The following is a 21909-nucleotide window of genomic DNA, read 5'->3' as shown; positions in this document are numbered from 1 at the left end:
TCCTGACCCCTTGCCTGGATTAAGCAGCACTTATCCACCTGCAACCCTTTTCCAATTAGGGTCAGCTGCATCTAATTAGCAGGCTGTAAAAGCCAGCCCTGCCTGAAATCTACCATCTGGTCATTTTACCTGTTTGTTTTTTCCTGCCGGATCTTTGCTTCGCTACTGACTGATTTCCTGGACTCTGACCGATTTCGTTACTTAGCTGCCAGCCCTGACTTCTGCTTCTCGTCTGACCCTGCCTTTGGATTTCCCATTAATCTGTGCTGTGCTTCTGGTTTTTGCCTCCTCCCTGTGCCATCTCCTGCAATTGGGCTCAAACTCCTGGTTACCTGTTACACTACATTGGCTTCCTGTAAGATATAGGGCTCAATTTAAAATTCTGGTTCTTGCTTTGAAATCTCTACATAATGCTGCTCCCACCTATCTATCCTCCCTAATACAAAAGCATGTCCCGTCTAGGCCCTTACGATCAGTGGCGTCGCTAGGGGGGGCAAGAGGGGGCCATAGCCCCCCCCCTACATCATGCTGTGTATGCGGGCAACGTGCTGGCCATGTGTTTAGATTCTATTCCCTCGGGCTGTAACAGTGTGTGACAGCCTGAGGGAATGCAGGGCAGAGGAGCTGGAACGGTGCTAGGGGCTGTCTGTGGCCGGAGGGAGCACGGACAGGCTCCCCGGCACAGGCCCCGCCCCCAAACAAAACCACGCCTCCTGCACATAAGCTCCCTGCCGTTAAGCAGCAGCCCTGGCTGCTGCTGCTGCAAAGGCCAGAATATGGCTGACCCCCAGCAACAGGTAGGCTCGATGTGCTCAGGTGTGTGTGTGTGTGTGTCTGTGTGTCTGTATGTGTCTGCTAGTGAGGAAGCTTGTGTGTGTGTGTATGGACTCAGCAGTCTGTGTGTGTGTGTGTGTGTGTGTATGGACTCAGCAGTCTGTCTGTGTGTGTGTGTGTATGGACTCAGCAGTCTGTGTGTGTGTGTGTATGGACTCAGCAGTCTGTGTGTGTGTGTGTGTGTATGGACTCAGCAGTCTGTGTGTGTGTGTGTGTGTGTATGGACTCAGCAGTGTGCGTGTGTGGGTGTGTGGGTGTGTATGGACTCAGCAGTGTGCGTGTGTGTGGGTGTGTGCATGGACTCAGCAGTCTATGTGTGTGTGTATGGACTCAGCAGTCTGTGTGTGTGTGTATGGACTCAGCAGTCTATGTGTGTGTGTATGGACTCAGCAGCAGGGCCGCCATCAGGGCATGACAACCATAACAGTTGTCATGGGCCCAGCAGTCCTGGGGGGCCCGAGCCCCACGTTCATTATGTGTGCATATATATATATATATATATATCGATTTTCGCTATATATATGTGCACAGAGGGCACCCTGCTACCTGTACATTGCAGACGGGGGCCCAGCAGCACACTCTGTCCTCCTTTCCAGCTGCACTCTGTCTAACTTTCCTGCGCCCTGCGGCCGCCAGAGCGTTGCCACGGGTTACTATGGCAACGCTCCGCACAGCACGCAGGCCTGTCTCGCGAGAGTTAGTCAGAGAAGAACTGGAAAGGAAGACAGTGTGTGCTGCTGGGCCCAGTGGCGTACATACCGGGGGTCGCAGGGGTCGCAGCTGCGACCGGGCCCGGCCCACCAGGGGGCCCGGCCGCCCTGCGACCCAGGTATGTACCCACAGGGCCAGCCTCTTCTGCTGGGGGGCCCAGGAGTTGGCCACCTCAGGGCCCCCCGAGGCTGGCCCTGCTGTCACCCGGCTGGCGGGCGCGCGAGGGAGCATTGTCCCCTGAGTGCTCCCTCTTCAGCTCCCTCGCGCACCGCACTGAAACCGGAGCCGGAAGATGACGTCATCTTCCGGCTCCGGCATCAGTACGCAGCGTGCACATAAGCTCCCTGCCGTTAAGCAGCAGCCCTGGCTGCTGCTGCTGCAAAGGCCAGAATATGGCTGACCCCCAGCAACAGGTAGGCTCGATGTGCTCAGGTGTGTGTGTGTGTGTGTCTGTGTGTCTGTATGTGTCTGCTAGTGAGGAAGCTTGTGTGTGTGTGTATGGACTCAGCAGTCTGTGTGTGTGTGTGTGTGTGTGTATGGACTCAGCAGTCTGTCTGTGTGTGTGTGTATGGACTCAGCAGTCTGTCTGTGTGTGTGTGTGTATGGACTCAGCAGTCTGTGTGTGTGTGTGTGTGTATGGACTCAGCAGTCTGTGTGTGTGTGTGTGTATGGACTCAGCAGTCTGTGTGTGTGTGTGTGTGTGTATGGACTCAGCAGTGTGCGTGTGTGGGTGTGTGGGTGTGTATGGACTCAGCAGTGTGCGTGTGTGTGGGTGTGTGCATGGACTCAGCAGTCTATGTGTGTGTGTATGGACTCAGCAGTCTGTGTGTGTGTGTGTGTGTGTGTGTATGGACTCAGCAGTCTATGTGTGTGTGTATGGACTCAGCAGCAGGGCCGCCATCAGGGCATGACAACCATAACAGTTGTCATGGGCCCAGCAGTCCTGGGGGGCCCGAGCCCCACGTTCATTATGTGTGCATATATATATATATATATATATCGATTTTCGCTATATATATGTGCACAGAGGGCACCCTGCTACCTGTACATTGCAGACGGGGGCCCAGCAGCACACTCTGTCCTCCTTTCCAGCTGCACTCTGTCTAACTTTCCTGCGCCCTGCGGCCGCCAGAGCGTTGCCACGGGTTACTATGGCAACGCTCCGCACAGCACGCAGGCCTGTCTCGCGAGAGTTAGTCAGAGAAGAACTGGAAAGGAAGACAGTGTGTGCTGCTGGGCCCAGTGGCGTACATACCGGGGGTCGCAGGGGTCGCAGCTGCGACCGGGCCCGGCCCACCAGGGGGCCCGGCCGCCCTGCGACCCAGGTATGTACCCACAGGGCCAGCCTCTTCTGCTGGGGGGCCCAGGAGTTGGCCACCTCAGGGCCCCCCGAGGCTGGCCCTGCTGTCACCCGGCTGGCGGGCGCGCGAGGGAGCATTGTCCCCTGAGTGCTCCCTCTTCAGCTCCCTCGCGCACCGCACTGAAACCGGAGCCGGAAGATGACGTCATCTTCCGGCTCCGGCATCAGTACGCAGCACGTGAGGGAGCTGAAGAGGGAGAGCACTCAGGGGACAGTGCTCCCTCGCGCGCCCGCCAGCCGGGTGACAGCAGGGCCAGCAACACCACTGGACCCCAGGGAATCCCCTCAGCTCTCCCACAGGTAAGGAGGCTGGGGGGATTAAATTTAAAACAAAAAAAAAACGTGTGAGTGTGTTAGTGAGTGTGTTAGTGTGTTAGTGAGTGTGTTAGTGTGTTAGTATTAGTGAGTGTGTTAGTGAGTGTGTTAGTGTTAGTGTGTGTTAGTGTGTTTGTTAGTGTGTGTGTGTGTGTTAGGTTTAGTGTGTGTGTTAGTGTGTGTGTGTTAGTGTTAGTGTGTTAGTCGGTGTGTTAGTGTTAGTGTGTTAGTTTGTGTGTGTGTGTTAGTGAGTGTGTGTGTGTGTTAGTGTGAGTGTGTGTTAGTGTGAGTGTGTTAGTGAGTGTGTGTGTTAGTATGTGTGTTAGAGTGTGTGTGTTAGTGAGTGTGTTAGTGTTAGAGTGTGTGTGTTAGTATGAGTGTGTGTTAGTGTGTGTTAGTGTGAGTGTGTTAGTGAGTGTGTGTGTTAGTATGTGTGTTAGTATGTGTGTTAGTGCGTGTGTTAGTGTGTGTGTTAGAGTGTGTGTGTTAGTGTGTGTGTTAGTGAGTGTGTTAGTGTGTTTGTGTGTGTGTGTTAGTGTATGTGTTAGTGTGTGTGTGTGTCTGTTACTGAGTATGTTTGTGTGCGTCTGTCACTGAGTGTGTGTCTGTCAGTAAATGTGTGCGTCTGTTCATGAGAGTGTGTGTGTGTCTTAAGCACTTACCTTTCTCCAGCGCCGGACTCCCTTGGCGCTGGGGATCTCTCTGTCCCGATCCGCCTCTCAGCTCCGAATGCACATGCGTGGCAAGAGCCACGCGCGCATTCAAACCGCCCATTGGAAAGCATTACTCAATGCTTTCCTATGGACATTCAGCGTCTTCTCACTGTGATTTTCACAGTGAAAATCACAGAAAATCCTCTAGCGTCTGTCAATGAGACAGCCACTAGAGGCTAGATTAACCCTCAGTGAAACATAGCAGTTTCTCTGAAACTGCTATGTTTTCAGCTGCAGGGTTAAAACTAGAGAGACCTGGCACCCAGACCACTTCATTGAGCTGATTTGATCTGGGTGTATGTGTTTATGCATGCACTGGCGTACAAACCGCGGTCGCACGGGTCACAGCCCTGCGACCAGGTGCCCGCCGCCATGTGTTGCGGCCCCAGCCCGCGCAGAGTACTCTGCGCGGGGGGAGGGGGGGGGAGGGCCCACGGATCAGTTTTCGCACCGGGGCCCCATGGGTTTTGTGTACGCCACTGGCTGGGCCCCCTCTTCAATGTACCGCGGCTGGCTCCCTCCACCATGCCACTTGTCCAACAGGGAATGCGATCTCCCCCCTCCCTGGCACGGTAAGGACCAGGGAGGGGGGAATAAAATTGAAATATACACAAATAAATAAAATACTCCCCTCCCCCCTATTTTACACACACACTGAATCCTTACAAGCACACTCTGCACTACACACACACACTACATTCACATACACACTCTGCACTACATACACACTACATTCACTAAACACACTCTGCACTACACATGCACTACATTCACTAAACACACTCTGCACTCACTACAAACACTACATTTACTAAACACACTCTGCACTACACACACACACACACACACTACATTCACTAAACACACTTTGCTCTACACACACACACTACATTCACTATACACATTTTGCACTACACACACACTACATTCACTATACACTCTCTGTACTCACTACAAACACTACATTCACTAGACACACTCTGCACTACACACACACTACATTCACTAAACATACTTTGCACTACACACACACTACATTCACTAAATACACTTTACACTACACACACACACACACACACTACATTCACTATACACACGTTTCACTCACTACACACTTCATTTACTAAACACGCTCGGTACTACACACACACACACTTTGCATTACACACAAACACACACACACTGCATTCACTATACACACACGTTGCACTCACTACAAACACACTACATTTACTAAACACACTTTGCACTTACTACAAACACACTACATTAACTACAAACACACTACATGCTCTATACACACTACATTCACTATACACACTACATCCACTACAAAAACCACACACTCTGCATTCACTATACACACCTACATTCACTACACACTCTGCATCTAATGCATGCATACCAACATTACATACATTACACAAAACGTACAATCTGCATCCACTATACACACCTAATCCATGACACACATACTGCATCCACTATACACACTGCATCCATGACACACATATTGCATCCACTACACACATTCTACATTCACTATACACACTGTATCCATGACACACATTCTACATCCACTATACACACACACACACACTTCATCCTTGTGGGCGGACTCGGGGCTGGTCCCGGGGGCCCTGATCTTGATCTGTGTCAGGGGCCCTAAAATTTCTGATGGCAGCCCTGCTCAGCAGTCTGTGTGTGTGTGTAAGGACTCAGCAGTCTGTGTGTGTGTGTGTGTGTATGGACTCAGCAGTCTGTGTTTGTGTGTATAGACTCAGCAGTCTGTATTTGTGTGTGTGTGTGTGTGTGTGTGTATATGGACTCAGCAGTCTGTGTGTGTATGGACTCAGCAGTCTGTGTGTGTGTGTGTGTGTGTGTATGGACTCAGCAGTGTGTATGTGTGTATGGACTCAGCAGTGTGTATGTGTGTGTAGACTCAGCAGTCTGTGTGTGTGTATGGACTCTGCAGTCTGTGTGTGTGTGTATGGAATCATCAGTATGTGTGTGTGTGTGTGTGTCTGTGTGTGTATGGACTCAGCAGTCTGTATGTGTGTATGGACTCAGCAGTCTGTGTCTGTGTGTGTGTGTGTATGGACTCAGCAGACTGCATGTGTGTATGGACTCAGCAGACTGCATGTGTGTATGGATTCAGCAGACTGCGTGTGTGTATGGATTCAGCAGACTGCGTGTGTGTATGGACTCAGCAGTCTATCTGTGTGTGTGTATGGACTCAGCAGTCTGTGTGTGTGTGTATGGACTCAGCAGTCTGTGTGTGTATATGGACTCAGCAGTCTGTGTGTGTATCTGTGTGTGTATGGACTCAGCAGTATGTATGTCTGTGTGTGTGTGTGTGTGTGTGCGCGTGTGTATGGACTCGGCAGTCTGTGTGTACATGTATAAATCAGCCTGTGTGCATTCAGCAACGCCTGTGTGCATTCAGGAGTCTGTGTGCATTCAGAAATCTGTGTGTGTGTGTGTGTGTATGTATTCAGTGTAATGTGTGTATGTACTCAGCAGTCTATCAATAATTAAAAATTGTATTCCTGTGAGTTGTTGTGTAGGAAGGCCCCACTGCACTGCTTTGCCCGGGGGCCCTTAACGCTGTTAAGATGGTACTGCTTGTGTGTGTCAGTGAGCTTCTATTTAGTGAGCATATGTGTGTCAGTGAGCTTGTCTTTAGTGAGCTTGTGTATGTCCCTGAACTTCTTTGTAGTGAGCCTTGTGTTTATAAAAGTAAGTTTGTCTGTAGTAAGCTTGTGTGTGAGTCAGAGTTTTGTCTGTCAGTAAGCCTATATGCACATGTCAGTGAGCTTGTGTGCTTACTGTACAATATATACATATTGACTTGTAGAAACGGCATACATTTTTTTCCAGGGCTGCTTTGGATTCTCAGTTTGACTCTGCCAGCGAGTGCGCTTTACCGCTGAATCATCTGTGTGAGCTGCCGCACACTTTAGCCCTGTTACACGCGTCTGGGAGCTGCTGTTGACAGGTACTAGTAGTCTAGAGATTTGGGACATGGGGGATATGCTCAGCTATCTGTATACTACTATAGTGATGTTATCTGTATAATACAGGTATGTGACTGTATAATATCCTGGTACAATCAGTGTTCCTTGTATAGTGCTGCTCTCTGTCTTGGGATATTATACACAAACAGACCTGTATTATACAGAGAGCAGCACTATACAGAGAGCAGCACTATACAGAGAGCAGCACTATACAGAGAGCACTGACTGTCCTTGGATATTATACACACAGCCATGTATTATACAGAGAGCAGCACTATACAGGGAGCACTGACTGTCCCAATTTATTATACACACAACCCTGTATTATACAGAGAGCACTGACTGTCCAGGGATATTATACACAGACAGTAATTGATAGCTTTGCTGCAAAATGTTCTTGGAATTTTTTTTCAAATGTTGGCAACTATGGCACTGTATCAATGGAAATGTGTTTAGTTTTTTAATAATCCCTGGTGGAAAATAATGAATCCTCCACCAGGGATTCTAAAAAAAAAAAAACAACACATTATGTCGGGGGCGGGGCTTAACATGTGGCAGGGGCGGGGTCAAACTGCGGCGAGTGCGGGGTTGAATGTGTCCCCCTACTTTTGTCCCTGGCCCACCACGTGCCCCCCCTAAAAATGAATCCTAGAGACGCCACTGCTTACGATCTGCTGAAGACTCAGGTATATCTTCTGTCCGTACTCCCACCATTGATTCTCGCTTTCAAGACTTCTTGAGGGCTGCACCGTTCCTGTGGAACTAACTTCCCTCCTCTGTTAGATGCTCAACCAGTCTCTACTCTCCTCTCTTGCAACTGTCATTTGTCTAACACTATCCTTACCTGTTTTATTTTACCCCACTACCTCTAGCTGTAAGCTCATTGAGCAGGGCCCTTAACGCCTCTGTTCCTGTGTGTCCAACTTGTCTGGTTACAACTACATATTTGTTAGTCTACCCACTGTAAAGCGCTGCGGAATTTGTTGCCACTATATAAATAATAACATAATCATAATAATAATAATGATAATAATAAAGTGCTTGAAAAAGGCAAGTTCATTGTGTTTCTGTCATACTGAAGTTGGATGGTTGAGATGAGAAAAGTAAAAATGAAACAAGGGATCATTTGAAGAATTTAAAACAAATATCAGCAAAAATAAGATTGCTAAATAGATGGTATATGGATGCTGGTCTGGCAGTGATGAAGTGGTCAGAATGTAAGGCTGACTTACTGATTAAGGTGGGGATCTGACTCATTAAACAATGTTAATTTGTCCTAGAGCTCTTTGGGGCATGTACTGGAGCCGATGGCAGTTCTGCAATGTGTAATGTGTCTCGGGCGCACAAAGATGGTATTTCCAACGAAAATACAATAATACATTTTCAAAACATAGATCCCTTATGTATTTCCATCTGTTCTCTACATCTAGCTCAGGGCTTTCGATTGGCATCGGCCCAGATGTTGGTCTTCGTCCCATAACGCACCCATCAGTTGATTGTGTACTGTTAATGTCATTACTGTCTGATAGGTATTTTACGTTTGATAAATCGGCTTATTTTCTACTTGACAGTGTGTGAAGCACTGATGTGCAGTTTGCTTTCTGTGACATTGAACAGACTAAAAATACTACGCATTGAGCTCTCTGTTCTATAATTATTTAGCATACGTTTCCGTAGACATTTCTGTTATTGTGTTTCCAGTGCTTGACACAGAGAGCACTCACAAAATATGTCTAGAGGTGTACAAGGCATAAACAAGCATTGGAATGTGAATTATAGAGTCGAACAATGATAAACGATTTCTATATTTTGGAGCATACGTTATTATTATTTTGTTAAACATTATTTTGCATTGGAGGTTGTGGGTCAGGCATACAGTTTAGGGACCTCATGTATTTCGTCGGACCATAACTCCCATTGCATTCAATCAGCCATGGGCTGACAGAGACCTAGAGATGTTTTAATTCCACAAGCATTTGAGTGGAGATAAAATAAAATCCGAGTCACATTATGTGAAAAAATTTAGTACATCAAATATAAATTAGCTATGCCTTAGACAATTTATTTGAACTCTACTTTGATGTGTACAGAATCCTGATTTGTTGCAATATATGCAAATAAGTATTGAATAAATGCATGTTTTTAAGGCCTTGGAGTACATTAAGCCTTAAAAAAAACAGGCATCTGCCATACTAGGATTATTGAAGTGTACATGAGATAGCCCTGCCTACACTGAGTTATCTCACACTCTATCGTAACGCATGGGCAAATTGGGCAGTTACCTGTGGGCACTGTATGCATAGGGGCTCCATAGGCTTGCCAACTTTTCAGTATATAATTCTGGGAGATGTATTCAGAACCTTCAAACCCTCTTTATTCAAATGTTTAGATGGATCAATCAGCTCAGTATAAGCTGTAATCTGTACATGTGATCTTGCTGTTGCGAATATATATCCTGACCTTGACAAAAACAAAGTACAAGCACTACATGTACATAAACAAGACAAAATCAACACACAGAATTCTTTGAAGTCGTAACGTTATAATAATATTATTTTAGTACTTTTAACAGTCCAAGACAGTTTCATCCCTCTGCTGCCTAGTGCCTACTAAACATTTGAGTGGATTAATCTCTGCTGTACAGCATGTTTTTTTTTGTTTGTTTTTTAATTTTAATTTTTGTTGTGCAGGTGAGTACAGAGTAACAGTGAATACCACAACAACATACTCGGACATATGCAGGTTAACAGTGGCATAGAAAATTGCACATTTGTTGTTTTACATTTGATAAACAGGCTCAACGCCGTGTTTGAAATGTCTCAGTAGTGGGTAGATTACTATTCAGGATTAGTGAGACAAGCATGCGGTTATGTATAAGCTTGGTACAAGATATAGGGTTTTCATAAAGCATGGTTAAACAACAACCGTGTGAAGCAGGAGGTAACAGTGTGGACTAAACAAATTATCTGACCTCACATGAGGAAATACATGCTAATAGAATTCAAGTTAGAGCATATGGCTTTAGCTAGTAATAAGCAGGTTGAATGCCCCAGAAGGCCCCCTCTAGTTGCTACCCAGAAAGGAGGAGAAAGGGATAATAAACTGGTAAGTTGCAAGTAGTGTAAAATGCAAGCAGAGTAGCCTAAGTAGGCTGTGTCCAGCCGGACAGCTTAAGGTGCTAGACCCCATCATCAGCCTATGCCTTGTGTGGGCACCACACAGTCCTGCAGCATGGATCGGTACTTCAGGCCTCCTGGCACAGGCGTTGTCAGGTGGAGCAGTTCAGCCCGTCGGTTCGGCGTGCCCAGGAGTCCTGCAGACCGCTGGTGAGGTCCAGCATTACGTTCCAGCCAGTACTTTCCTCTGTTTATCCTTGTGCTGGGGTGGTTTGCGAGGTCTGTTGCGCCTTCCCTGCGGGAACCCCCTCCGGGTGTGAGCTTCAGGTTGTTTCTTTGCCAGGTGTGGGCGCCTCTCAGGTAAGTGGCTGCTTTTTCTGCTGTATGGCATTTTGTAGTGCCCGGCTTTTCAGCTTGGGCCAAAAGGCATTGAGAACAGCCTCCAACCTGGTCTGTAGTTCAGAATGGAGATCTCGAGGGCTCTGAAGACACGTGGGTTCTGTGGGTCTGCCGCTGCCCCGCTTGGCTCCACCATCATCTCTTTCCAAGTGAGAGTAGTCCTCCTGGGGTGGACCTCGATCACCCCGACGGTCCAAAGGGGGGGGGGGGTGTAACGGGGCACATGCCTCACAGGAGCCGTTGGCAAGTAGCTCCTGGTCAGGCGGTCGGCCGCCTCTCCCGCCCGATGCACACTAGGCCGCATGTCTTCACCAGTGCAGCAGCTGGGCTTCCAACAGGTCACCGACCCCGCCAGCAGGTCCCAGCTAGGTCAGGAGTCGAAGTAGGCTCCGGCTGCCGCTTTGATTGGGCTGTAAGGAGCTGTATGTAGCATTAATTATAATGCTTGTGGAGGAGCCCCAGAGGAACACGACTCTATGCCATGTCAGGCCCCGCCCCCCTACAGCATGTTTTTTTAATGTTTAAACACTGATTTTGTTGGATGTACCAATAAATATAAGCTTAATTTTATCGATAATTTTAATTCCTGTGACTGGTTGTATAGGCAGAGCCCCAGTGCACTGCTTTGCCAAAGGGCCTATAATGCTGTTAAGACAGCCCTAAGTGCAGGGGGCTCCAGCCACAGTCTCACTCAGTTAAAAGTCGATTTCCTTGCAGGATCAATTCAGACATTCATCGTTCCAAGGCTGAATATTTGCGATAAGCTAAATGCACTTATCCTGGTTAAAGGACCACTCTAGTGCCAGGAAAACATACTCGTTTTCCTGGCACTAGAGTGCCCTGAGGGTGCCCCCACCCTCAGGGACCCCCTCCCGCCGGCTCTGGAAAGGGGTAAAAACTTACCTTTTTCCAGCGGTGGGCGGAGAGCTCTCCTCCTCCGATCCTCCTCTTCTCCTCCCCGTCGGCTGAATGCGCACGCGCGTCAAGAGCTGCACGCGCATTCAGCCGGTCACATAGGAAAGCATTCATAATGCTTTCCTATGGACGCTTGCGTGCTCTCACTGTGATTTTCACAGTGAGAATCACGCAAGCGCCTCTAGCGGCTGTCAGTGAGACAGCCACTAGAGGAAATAGGGGAAGGCTTAACCCATTCACAAACATAGCAGTTTCTCTGAAACTGCTATGTTTATGAAAAAATGGGTTAACCCTAGAAGGACCTGGCACCCAGACCACTTCATTAAGCTGAAGTGGTCTGGGTGCCTAGAGTGGTCCTTTAAACACTTTGAAATGATTAAAGGAACACTATAGGATCAGCAACACATAGATGTAATCCTGACCTTATAGTGTTAAAAGCCCTATTTAGGTGGCTTGCTGCCCTTAGCCCCCTTAAAGTGTAATAAAACTTGCCTTATATCCAGTAACACGCCAATCCGCCGCTGTTGGCACAGCCCCCAATCCACCTCCTTGCTGACATCATCAGAATTTATGATTTTTAGCCAATCTAATACAAGGAGGCAGGACAGGGGTGGGGCCGTACACCAGCTTGGCCAATCTGCACCTCCTCATAGAGATGCATTAAATCACACGCTCTGCATAGAGATGCTGAATGGCAGTGCTGCACAATGTGCAACACTGCCCCAGTAAGCACATCCAGTGGCCATCTGAGAAGTGGCCACTGTAGGTGTCCCTAGGGGGCAATGTAAACACCGCCTTTTCTATAAAAAGGCAGTGTCTGTATAACTTGTGCCTGCAGGGAATGATTATACTTACCAGAACTACATTAAGCTATAGTTTTTCTGGTGACTATAGTGTCCCTTAAAGTGAGTGGGAACACATTATTCTCATTTCCATTATGTATAGCATAGATGAAAGTGCAGGGATCCTGGCAAGGCTGGACTGGGGACTCCAAAGCAGCATGTAATATGTAAGGCTATGTCTTGCCACCCTAGATGATATATATATATATATATATATATTTATATGTATATGTATTGCTTTTTCCAATATAACATATTGGTCCTTTCAGATTAAAATTTTTAATTATACAGTAAGCATACTCACATGTAGACACAGAAAAATCTCACTGACACAAGCTGATTGATACACAGCCTCATAGACAAACAATCTCACTGATATACATAAGGTCATTGACATAAAAACACAAGCTCACTCAGTAGCAGGCACACACACACACACACAAGCAAGCCCACTCACTAGCAGGCGCGCACACACACACTGCTTAATGTAGTGGTTCTGGTGTCTATAGCCTGTCCCTGCAGGCTTTTCAATGTAAACACTGACTTTTTAGAGAAAAGGCAGTGTTTACATTGCTTCCTAGTGACAGACACTCAGACGGTCACTAGAGGTGCTTCCTGTGTCAGTGCGGATTGGCTGAGATCGTCAAGCTTAATGATCTCAGCCATAGAGGCAGGGCCAGTCAAGGGGAGACCAGCACGACGTGGGGGAAAGAAAGGTGAGTAAAAACACATACACACACACACACACATGACAGACACACACTATGACACAGACAGACCGTGACACAGACAGAAACACACACACCGTGACACAGACAGAAACACAGGCACACCATGACAGACAGACATACCATGACACACACACCATGACACACACACACACACACACCATGACAGACACACACACATATCATTACAGACACACACATACCATGACAGACACACACCTTAAAAAAGACGCACACCCACCTTGACACACACACCATAACACAGACAGACCGTGACACAGACACACACACCATGACACACAGACACACACACACCACGATACAGAGAGACCGTGACACAGACACACACACACCGTGACAGTCACACACATTACATGACACAGACAGACACACACACACCATGACAGACAGACAGACACACACACACACAATGAAACAGACACACACACATAATGACACAGACAGACACACACAATGACACAGACAGACACACACACACCATGACACAGACAGACACACACACCATGACAGACAGACACACACACACACACCATGACACAGACAGACAGACACACACACCATGACACAGACAGACACACACACCATGACAGACAGACACACACACACACACACACACAATGACACAGACAGACACACACACACCATGACACAAGCACACACACATACACTCACACTGACACACATAATTGCTACCTGTGTGCTGGTGGCCGCAGGGGGAGCTCTGATGGCGGCTGCATGGGGAGCTCAGTCTGATGGCGGCCGCATGGGGGAGCTGGCTCTTCTGGCGGTCACAGAGGGAGCTCTTTTGGTGGCCGCAGGGGGAGCTGGCTGTTCTGTCTCTGCTCCCCCGCCCCAGCACGCAGCTTAATGAGACCGGGGCCGGAATATGACATCATATTCCGGCCCCGGTCTCAGTAAGCAGCGCGAGGGCGGGGGAGCAGAGACAGAAAATCCAGCTTCCCCATTCTGCCGCCAAAAGAGCTCCCTTTGCGGCCGCAGGTCAGCCAGCTGCCTGCCCGGTCCCAGGTGCCGACGGCCAACAGGGAAATTTCCCGGTATCCCAGTGGGCCAGTTCGGCCCTGGTTCCTGGAGTTTTTGGAGTGAGGGGAATAACAGAGCTTAATATTCTCATTACCACTAAATACCTTGGACCAGGGGTACCCAAAAGGTAGATCTTCTGATGTTGTAGAACTTCAACTCCTTTGATGCTTTGCATGTCTTAAGAATGACAAAGCATCATGGAAGCTGTAGTTTAAAAACATCTGGGGAACTACCTTTTGGGTACCCCTGCCTTAGACTGCTGTTATTATCACATCGTCTGCTCATTGAAGTGGTCTGCTTGCACTTTCCCAGTCCCCTTAACCCTGTAATAGTAATTATTGCAGTTATTGAAAAACTGTAGTAATTACTATCCAGAGTTAACTCCACCTCTAGGGACCACTAGAGGGACTTCCGGGTAGTTATGCGGCTCTTGGTCGTGCTCAAGCAATACATGATGATATCCAGCGTCTCTCAATACCCCATAGGAAAGCATTAAATAATGCATTCCTATGGGGCTGTCCTAATGCGCTTGCAGTGTTCATTGTGCATGTGCAATAGCTCCCCGACGTCGGGGAAGGATGAGCCAAAGCGGAACCAGAACCACTGAACCAGCGCCGAGGGACATCGGCGCTTGATTCAGGTAAGTGACAGAAGAGTTCTGCGCTGCAGGGTAGGAGGGGGGGGGGGCGCTCTTTTGCCAGGGGGACTTTATAGGGAGCTATAGTGCTTGAAATACAAGTTTGTATTTCTAGCCTATAATTTCCCTTTAACTCAAGATAAAAACCAGAACTTGTTCACTATTTTCACTTTTAATATGATAACAAAATTGCTTAGTCAAACACTACGCATCTATAGCATTTTGACCCCAAAGTTGTAGCTCTCATCATCGAATCATTAAAACAGGCCAGAAGAAACATTCATAGATTGAACAGTGTGCTGTGTGGCAGCTGGCATGAGTTAGTACCATGGACAGCAAACACTGTATCAGGTTTCATTACCACAGACCACTAATAGAGCAGAACCAGCTGCTTTACACTGAGCTGCCAGTAAAGCAAACAAACGGCTTGTCGAATGCATTCCATGCCAAGCTACAGACTAGGGAAACTAGATGGGCCAAACCAATATTTTAATAGAAGAAATAGCCTTCGAAAAATTGCATGCAATTTCCCCTATTTTACCAGCAGATACAGATGAAACTATTTCAGGGATATTTTTCTAAAATTACCGAACAAAACTGGTTCATGATAAGGGAGACCCATGTAAATATGTATGTGGTAAAGTGTTGTTTTTAATGGTATCTAATACATAAAGTCTAATGATCACCTGGTCGTAGGAGACGATGAGGACATATATATATATATATATATATATATATATATATACACATCCTCCCCTCTAATAGCAGAACTAAATGTACGGCAATGCTCAATCATAGTATTTAACAGGGAGGCACCGTGACTCAGACAGCCACTCTCTAAGGTTATTGTACACAGCAATAGATACTCAGTGCTTCCTGTGGATCCTCTCACATACACCCACCACCTTCAAAATACAAAGGCCTGTGTGTAAGAGATGCCCTTTCACTCAATGCTTGTGAATCAATTTATAACCATCAGACTAGCATTACCTTTTCATCTCTCCCTTATTTATCAGCTTGGCAGGAGTTTTATTAACTATGTAAGTAGACTAACATGCCTGTCTTGACCTACTACTCCCTATTTATACACCGGCTTTCTACACACACCCAGTTTAGAATAACCAGCACTGGTTACCCACTAACTATTCAAACTGAGTCCACTTAGTTCATATATTAAAGTACATATGGAATTATTATATTTTGTCTTTTTTAGGCTTATTCTCATGGTTAATTCTAAATTATCACCCCTGCACAGTGTCTCTTGGTTCTTAAACACTTATTACTCAGTCTTAAAGTCCCCAACCACAAACATAAATGATGTCTGTGTATATACTGTATATGAGTATGAGATGTCAAGTCAAAGGTGTAGATGTGGCGGACACTCCGATGGGAAGTGGGGTTCTGCCAACAGAGGTGTTCTTTTCGCCCCAGTGTAAGTAGAGCTGCAATAATCCTAGAAGCGATAGTTCCAAGCGCAGTGAAATAGCTGTTACAGCTGTTCCCTACAAGAACGAGATGAGGCTCTGTGTTGAAGGTAAAACTGGAACTGATTTAATGGGGACCACACACAGTCTTTTATGTGAATCCTCATACAAGGAGTTTACTGTAACATATTCCAGGGGCATTCCCCACAGGGGAGAAGACTATGTAAAACACACAACTAATTACATTAACTCTCAGATCCAGGACATACACAATAATTACCCCATACATATATTTAATAACTGAGTACAACCTCAAGTCCTATAGCCCCGGATAGCCTGGTTCTGAGCGCCCAACATATCCCGAAAGCGCTCAGATACCACGAACGCAGCCGAAACGCCACAAGGTGCTTGCCCAAAAGAGTTCCACAAAATCAGGCTGAGTGGTCGGTCTGCTTCGGGGGTACAAAATTCAATAAAGTACTGAACATAACCATTCGTCAATATGCCAAGTTTGTGTCTCTTGTTCGGGAGTTTGCTCCCACCGAAGGTCCCACACCATTTCCCGAACTTCGATGGAAGTGGAAGTTCCAGCTGTGTTCGTGCCGTTGAGCGTCCGATTTCAGTTTCATAAACTCGACGACCAAACACCACTGTCTGTGTTCGTGGCTAAAGATGGTCGCCGCCACATTTTCACATATATGAACGACGGCCACCAAGCCGACCGCTTAGAATGTTGGTGTTATTGTGGTTACTGAGGTGTTGGCAGAGGTAAACAGGGTCAACAAGTGGCACACACTGCATATGGGTGGTCTGTCATTCGGCGTTTTTTTCAGTATTCGAACAAGATAATGTTAAAATAATCGGTTTACGCAATCCACCGAACAAACAGGAGAATGGGACAAAAAGCTTTATAATCCAGGGACAGGGTGATCTGTCTCAACAGGTACTACTGCAATGGTAATCAATGCAGTAGTATGGGTGCATTTTCCCTCATTGTCAAAGAGGAAAATGTCAAAGAGGAGAAGAGATGCCAGGGAGAGGAACAAGACACCCTGGAGAGAGGAGGAGATGCCAAGGAGGGAGGCTGCGTTATAGGAACATTTTCCCAATACAGCAACATATCTCCGACATGTTAACAGTGGCTGGCTTCCAGTTAACCCCTTAAGGACCAAACTTCTGGAATAAAAGGGAATCATGATATGTCACACATGTCATGTGTCCTTAAGGGGTTAAAGGGACACTATAGTCACCTGAACAACTTTAGCTTAATGAAGCAGTTTTGGTGTATAGAACATGCCCCTGCAGCCTCACTGCTCAATCCTCTGCCATTTAGGAGTTAAATCCCTTTGTTTATGAACCCTAGTCACACCTCCCTGCATGCGCAGCCTTCCATAAACACTTCCTGTAAAGAGAGCCCTATTTAGGCTTTCTTTGTTGCAAGTTCTGTTTAATTAAGATTTTCTTATCCCCTGCTATGTTAATAGCTTGCTAAACCCTCCTGTATGTGATTAAAGTTCAATTAGAGATTGAGATACAATTATTTAAGGTAAATTACATCTGTTTGAAAGTGAAACCAGTTTTTTTTGTTTTTTTTAATGCAGGCTCTGTCAATCATAGCCAGATGAGGTGTGGCTAGGGCTGCATAAACAGAAACAAAGTGAATTAACTCCTAAATGACAGTGAATTGAGCAGTGAAATTGCAGGGGAATGATCTATACACTAAAACTGCTTTATTTAGCTAAAGTTGTTCAGGTGACTATAGTGTCCCTTTAAAGCAATAGCAGTCACTAACACGTATTGAATTAAAAATGATGCAGAGTCATCCTGCCATGCCTCCAACCTGCCTCCCTAAACCTAGGCCTCTTACCTGGTGGTAAATACAAAGATAGACAGGGCATGGCAGAGACATGCACTGCATGAGACACGGCATTGCATGAGAAAGCGCCTAGAGTTACTTTGAGTTCAAAGAATAGAAAAAAAAAAGTAGAATAGATTAGAAAAACAAAAGTAGAACGTATTAATGATCTTATGGGGCAATTTTTACTTGGGTATGTGTGAATTTTAAGGGCTATCCACTAATCCATAAGCCAGAAATTGAAAAGGAAATTTCCAGATTTTACTTTTTTCTTGTCAATTATTTTGATCAAATAATTCCAAACAAATAACTATTTAATGAATAACTGTCTGAGTGTTTGAGTCTCAAGCTGTTAAGAAAGCATATCTTGTAACGTGAGATGTATGCAGCATAATGCTCCTTTTTTTTTCTTCCCCTCCCCTCTATTGTTTGATTGAATTTTGCTGAACATATTTTGTGAAAAGAAATGAATGAATTTTTTTCAACCTAGATTACTAAGAGACAATGTAATAGCTTTTTATAAGCTGCTTAGAGAGGAGACAATATCCAATGTTGTGAACAAAGATTACCGATTTGGCTTATCTGTTGTCAGGCTAGCAATTTACTCTTATTTGTTTTCACTCTGGATTTAAAATTATTTCTGCCGCGAGAACAGGGAAGAATAATGGGGAAATTTAAAGCATATAGAAAAGGCTTTGAAAAACGTACCCATTTTCACAATTTAATTGTAGCTGAGACATAAGTAGCATGTGCTTGTCCTTGTCATTTAAGAATCAGCTCATAGAAAATGAACATAAAACAAACTAAGCAGGGAATATTAAAATGTAATAATAATAATGCATTCATAATAACAAAGCTCCACTGAGGAGCTTAAAGGAATTTTCTAACATTAAGGATAGAAACATTCAGTCTTAACATTAGTTATTTGTTGCCCTCCACCCAGAATAAGTAAAATAAAACAGTTTCACAGTTTTACCTTTAGTCACCTGGTGTGCCAGTCTTGCTGTGGCCTTTACTACTCCATTGGCTGAGATCAACAATCTTGATAATCTCAGACAACCGGACGAGTGGGCATGTGCGGCAATTGCCGCAATGCGCCAATCTGCATCTCCTCAAAGAAGAGATGCTAAACTCACCAGGAAGCCCATCTAGCAGCTGTCAGAGTGACAGCAACTAAAGGCGGAGTTGGACAGCAATATAAACACTTGCTTTTCTCAAAAAATGCAGTGTTTACACTGCAGAGACTGTCCCTTTACCCCAGAACCACTACATTAAGCTGCAGAGGTTCAGGTGCTTACACTTTAATAGGGTTATTGAGGTAAATTGATCTGAAGTAACCATATGAAGTACCACATAGGATAAGCACCTCTCTGCGGTTGCATACAGTGGGGGGAAGGGAGTATCTTTTCCCTCACTGTATATCTATCTGTTATGGAAATACACGTTAAAACAGGGCTACTTGCTGTATTTTGGGCTGGCAAAGGTTCGTGGAAGTTGGAGGTCTCATTATTTGAATACCCTTACTCAATAAAAAAAAAAAAAGCTTGGATTTATTTTTAACATCATTCACACATATTTGACAAGTTTGTTTTAAATCCCTTGAAACTATGTTCACTTGATTAGTATTATCCTCAAGGATGTTTCTCCTCCACTAAGTCTGGTCGTTACTGGGAGCTAGGGATGAATTTTACAGCTCAGGCACCTGTAGGCACAGTTGTTTCAGACACAGAGACCCTCCAAAACAATGCACAGGTTGTGGGAAAATTGTGAAGATTGGGGGCACTGAGCTAAGCATGGCTCTACAGGGAAGCACCAATAAGCTGCGAGGGTTCATCTGACTCTCTCAGCCAAGTGTCGGCAGGACTTAGCTCAGGAAAGCTTCTTGCCGGGGCTTCAGGCTCAAGCAGTAACCAGCACCCTTAGGAACCCAGGTAAGTTGTTCTCAGAAGATTTCGTTAACTTAGCCTAGTAAAAAGCTAGAACACTAGCTATTATAACTAACTATTTTTTTTTTTTTTTTATATTTTAGTGTCTTATTTTGTTAAATTGCATTTTTTCCCAGGTTGCACACCTTTGATGCATGCTGTTTCAGGACGACAAGTTGATACAGTGAAATTATTACTGAAGATGGGAGCCAATATAAACACTCAAGATGCATGTGGCCGAACTAGCCTATCCCTTGCAACATACCTGGTAGGTATACTTCTAAAATGTTCGACATGTTATATTGTAACAAGATGGGAGTAGAAGGGATAGGATTTGCTATAATATCACAAATTCAGCAATATGTAAATGTCACATATTAGTATTTGTTACAATCCCACTATACTCAGTCAGCCACATTCCTATCCAATCAACGTGATGTTTCCCTGCAAATGATCTAGTTAAAGTAAAGAAAACAAATATATACACTCTTTCCTCGTATTTGAATGCAATTTAAATGCAGGCACAGAATACGTGCCATGAATATACATAGTTGGTATCACTTTATCTGCCTTTTAAACATAGAAATGCTTACTTGTGGATGTTTGAAGTTGCTATCCAAGGGCCACTTACATGGATGTGAATATATATTATTTGGATGAAAGTATTCGCGAGGCATTTCAAATTGATTCACTTTAAATATGCTGACTTTGAAACGATGACATAAAAAAGGTTTGTATCACAGCGATATTATATTGCTGTTGCATTAAACATAGCGCACAATCATTAAACCACAGTTTATGATGTTGACAACCCTTAAGTTTGAAATTCTTGTACAAGGTTGCCTCTGCCAAGCCTAGTGGCACCTAGTGTATGTGCTGGTCATCACAGAGTTTTGTTAAGGTTGTTGATAATGCTGGAAGGAATTTTTTCTTGGACAACTAGTCTCACAGTCCCTTTCAATGTGCAAAATGCTATATAGAAATGCAATACATATTATCAAACACATTTACAAAAGGCTGGAAGAGTGCTGGTTCTCAGGCTTAGAGGAACATTCCATGCATCATAACTAGTGCTGTAGTGGTTATGGTGCCACAGGTGTCCTGGCTCCCTCCCACTGAAAGTAGTCAAACCATTTAAGAACCTTACAAGAGCTCCAGGGAAGGCAGCGATGGGCTCCCAAGAGACCCCAAGTAAGTTGTTAATAACATGACTATTTATGTGGGAGTACACCAAGCATCCACTGTTGCATCCCCTTGAGGTGGAAGTTCCATCAATGTTCTTAATTGGTTTGACTGCTTACACTGGGAGGGCACAAAGGCAGCCCTGCCACCATAATTAATTTAACCTTTATTCTCACTAAGTTTTACCAGGTTTCCTACATGTCACCCAAAATGAGTCCCCACCTAAATTAATTGAGTTCTAGCTCTTTATCTCAGCTGGCTAGAAAATCAGCAAACTAAAGCTGTGAGATTGTTTTTAATTAACCCTGGCATGTTTCAGGTGCCAAGAATGCCTCATGAATGTAGTCATTAGGTTCCCATAGGTTAGTTCTGAATAAACTATTGTGAATTCTTCTCATAATACTTAACTTGAATCACACCTGAGACACGCAAAGGGTCTGAGGGAGAAAGAGACAGACAAAGTTGGTAATATTTGTATCGGGAGAGTAGGGTGTAAGTAGTTGGTCTTGCTTAGAGCGCAAAATAGTCCCAGCCCTGGGTACAGCCATACTAGCTGGGATGTTTTGTGATGTTTCCTTGAACTCTTGAAACACAGTAAGTTCGCAGTAAGTGTTTATTTATTGCAAGTACTGTACTTAATTCCCATGAGAATGTATTGTCTGTTGTAAGAGTTTTTGCTACACATAGAATGCAGGTATATAAGCTATTCTTTGTTTAACTTGTAGGGTTGGCTAGATGGCTGTGTAAGTCTTCTCAGGAACGGAGCCAAGCAAAACATACCAGATAAAAATGGAAGACTTCCTCTTCACGCGGCCACTGCCGAAGCTGACGTCAGGTACTCGTACTGAGGAGTTTTATTATTATTATTATTATT

At 45.3% G+C, this 21909-nt stretch overlaps 1 protein-coding gene across 1 annotated transcript in view; it reads left to right on the top strand.

Moving 5' to 3' along the window:
* The window catches only part of ANKRD55 (ankyrin repeat domain 55), a 121097-nt gene that overhangs the window by 48329 nt on the left and 50859 nt on the right, over positions 1-21909 (top strand). The window contains exons 3-4 of the mRNA XM_063456902.1: positions 19991-20121; positions 21761-21870. Coding sequence (XP_063312972.1) covers positions 19991-20121; positions 21761-21870 — 241 coding nt within the window. The remainder of the gene's footprint in view (positions 1-19990; positions 20122-21760; positions 21871-21909) is intronic.

The sequence above is a fragment of the Pelobates fuscus genome, chromosome 5 (genome assembly GCF_036172605.1).
Source record: "Pelobates fuscus isolate aPelFus1 chromosome 5, aPelFus1.pri, whole genome shotgun sequence".
NCBI lineage: Eukaryota > Metazoa > Chordata > Amphibia > Anura > Pelobatidae > Pelobates > Pelobates fuscus.
The sequence above is the reverse complement of the archived record's forward strand: the minus strand, read 5'-3'. Positions and strand labels throughout refer to the sequence as shown.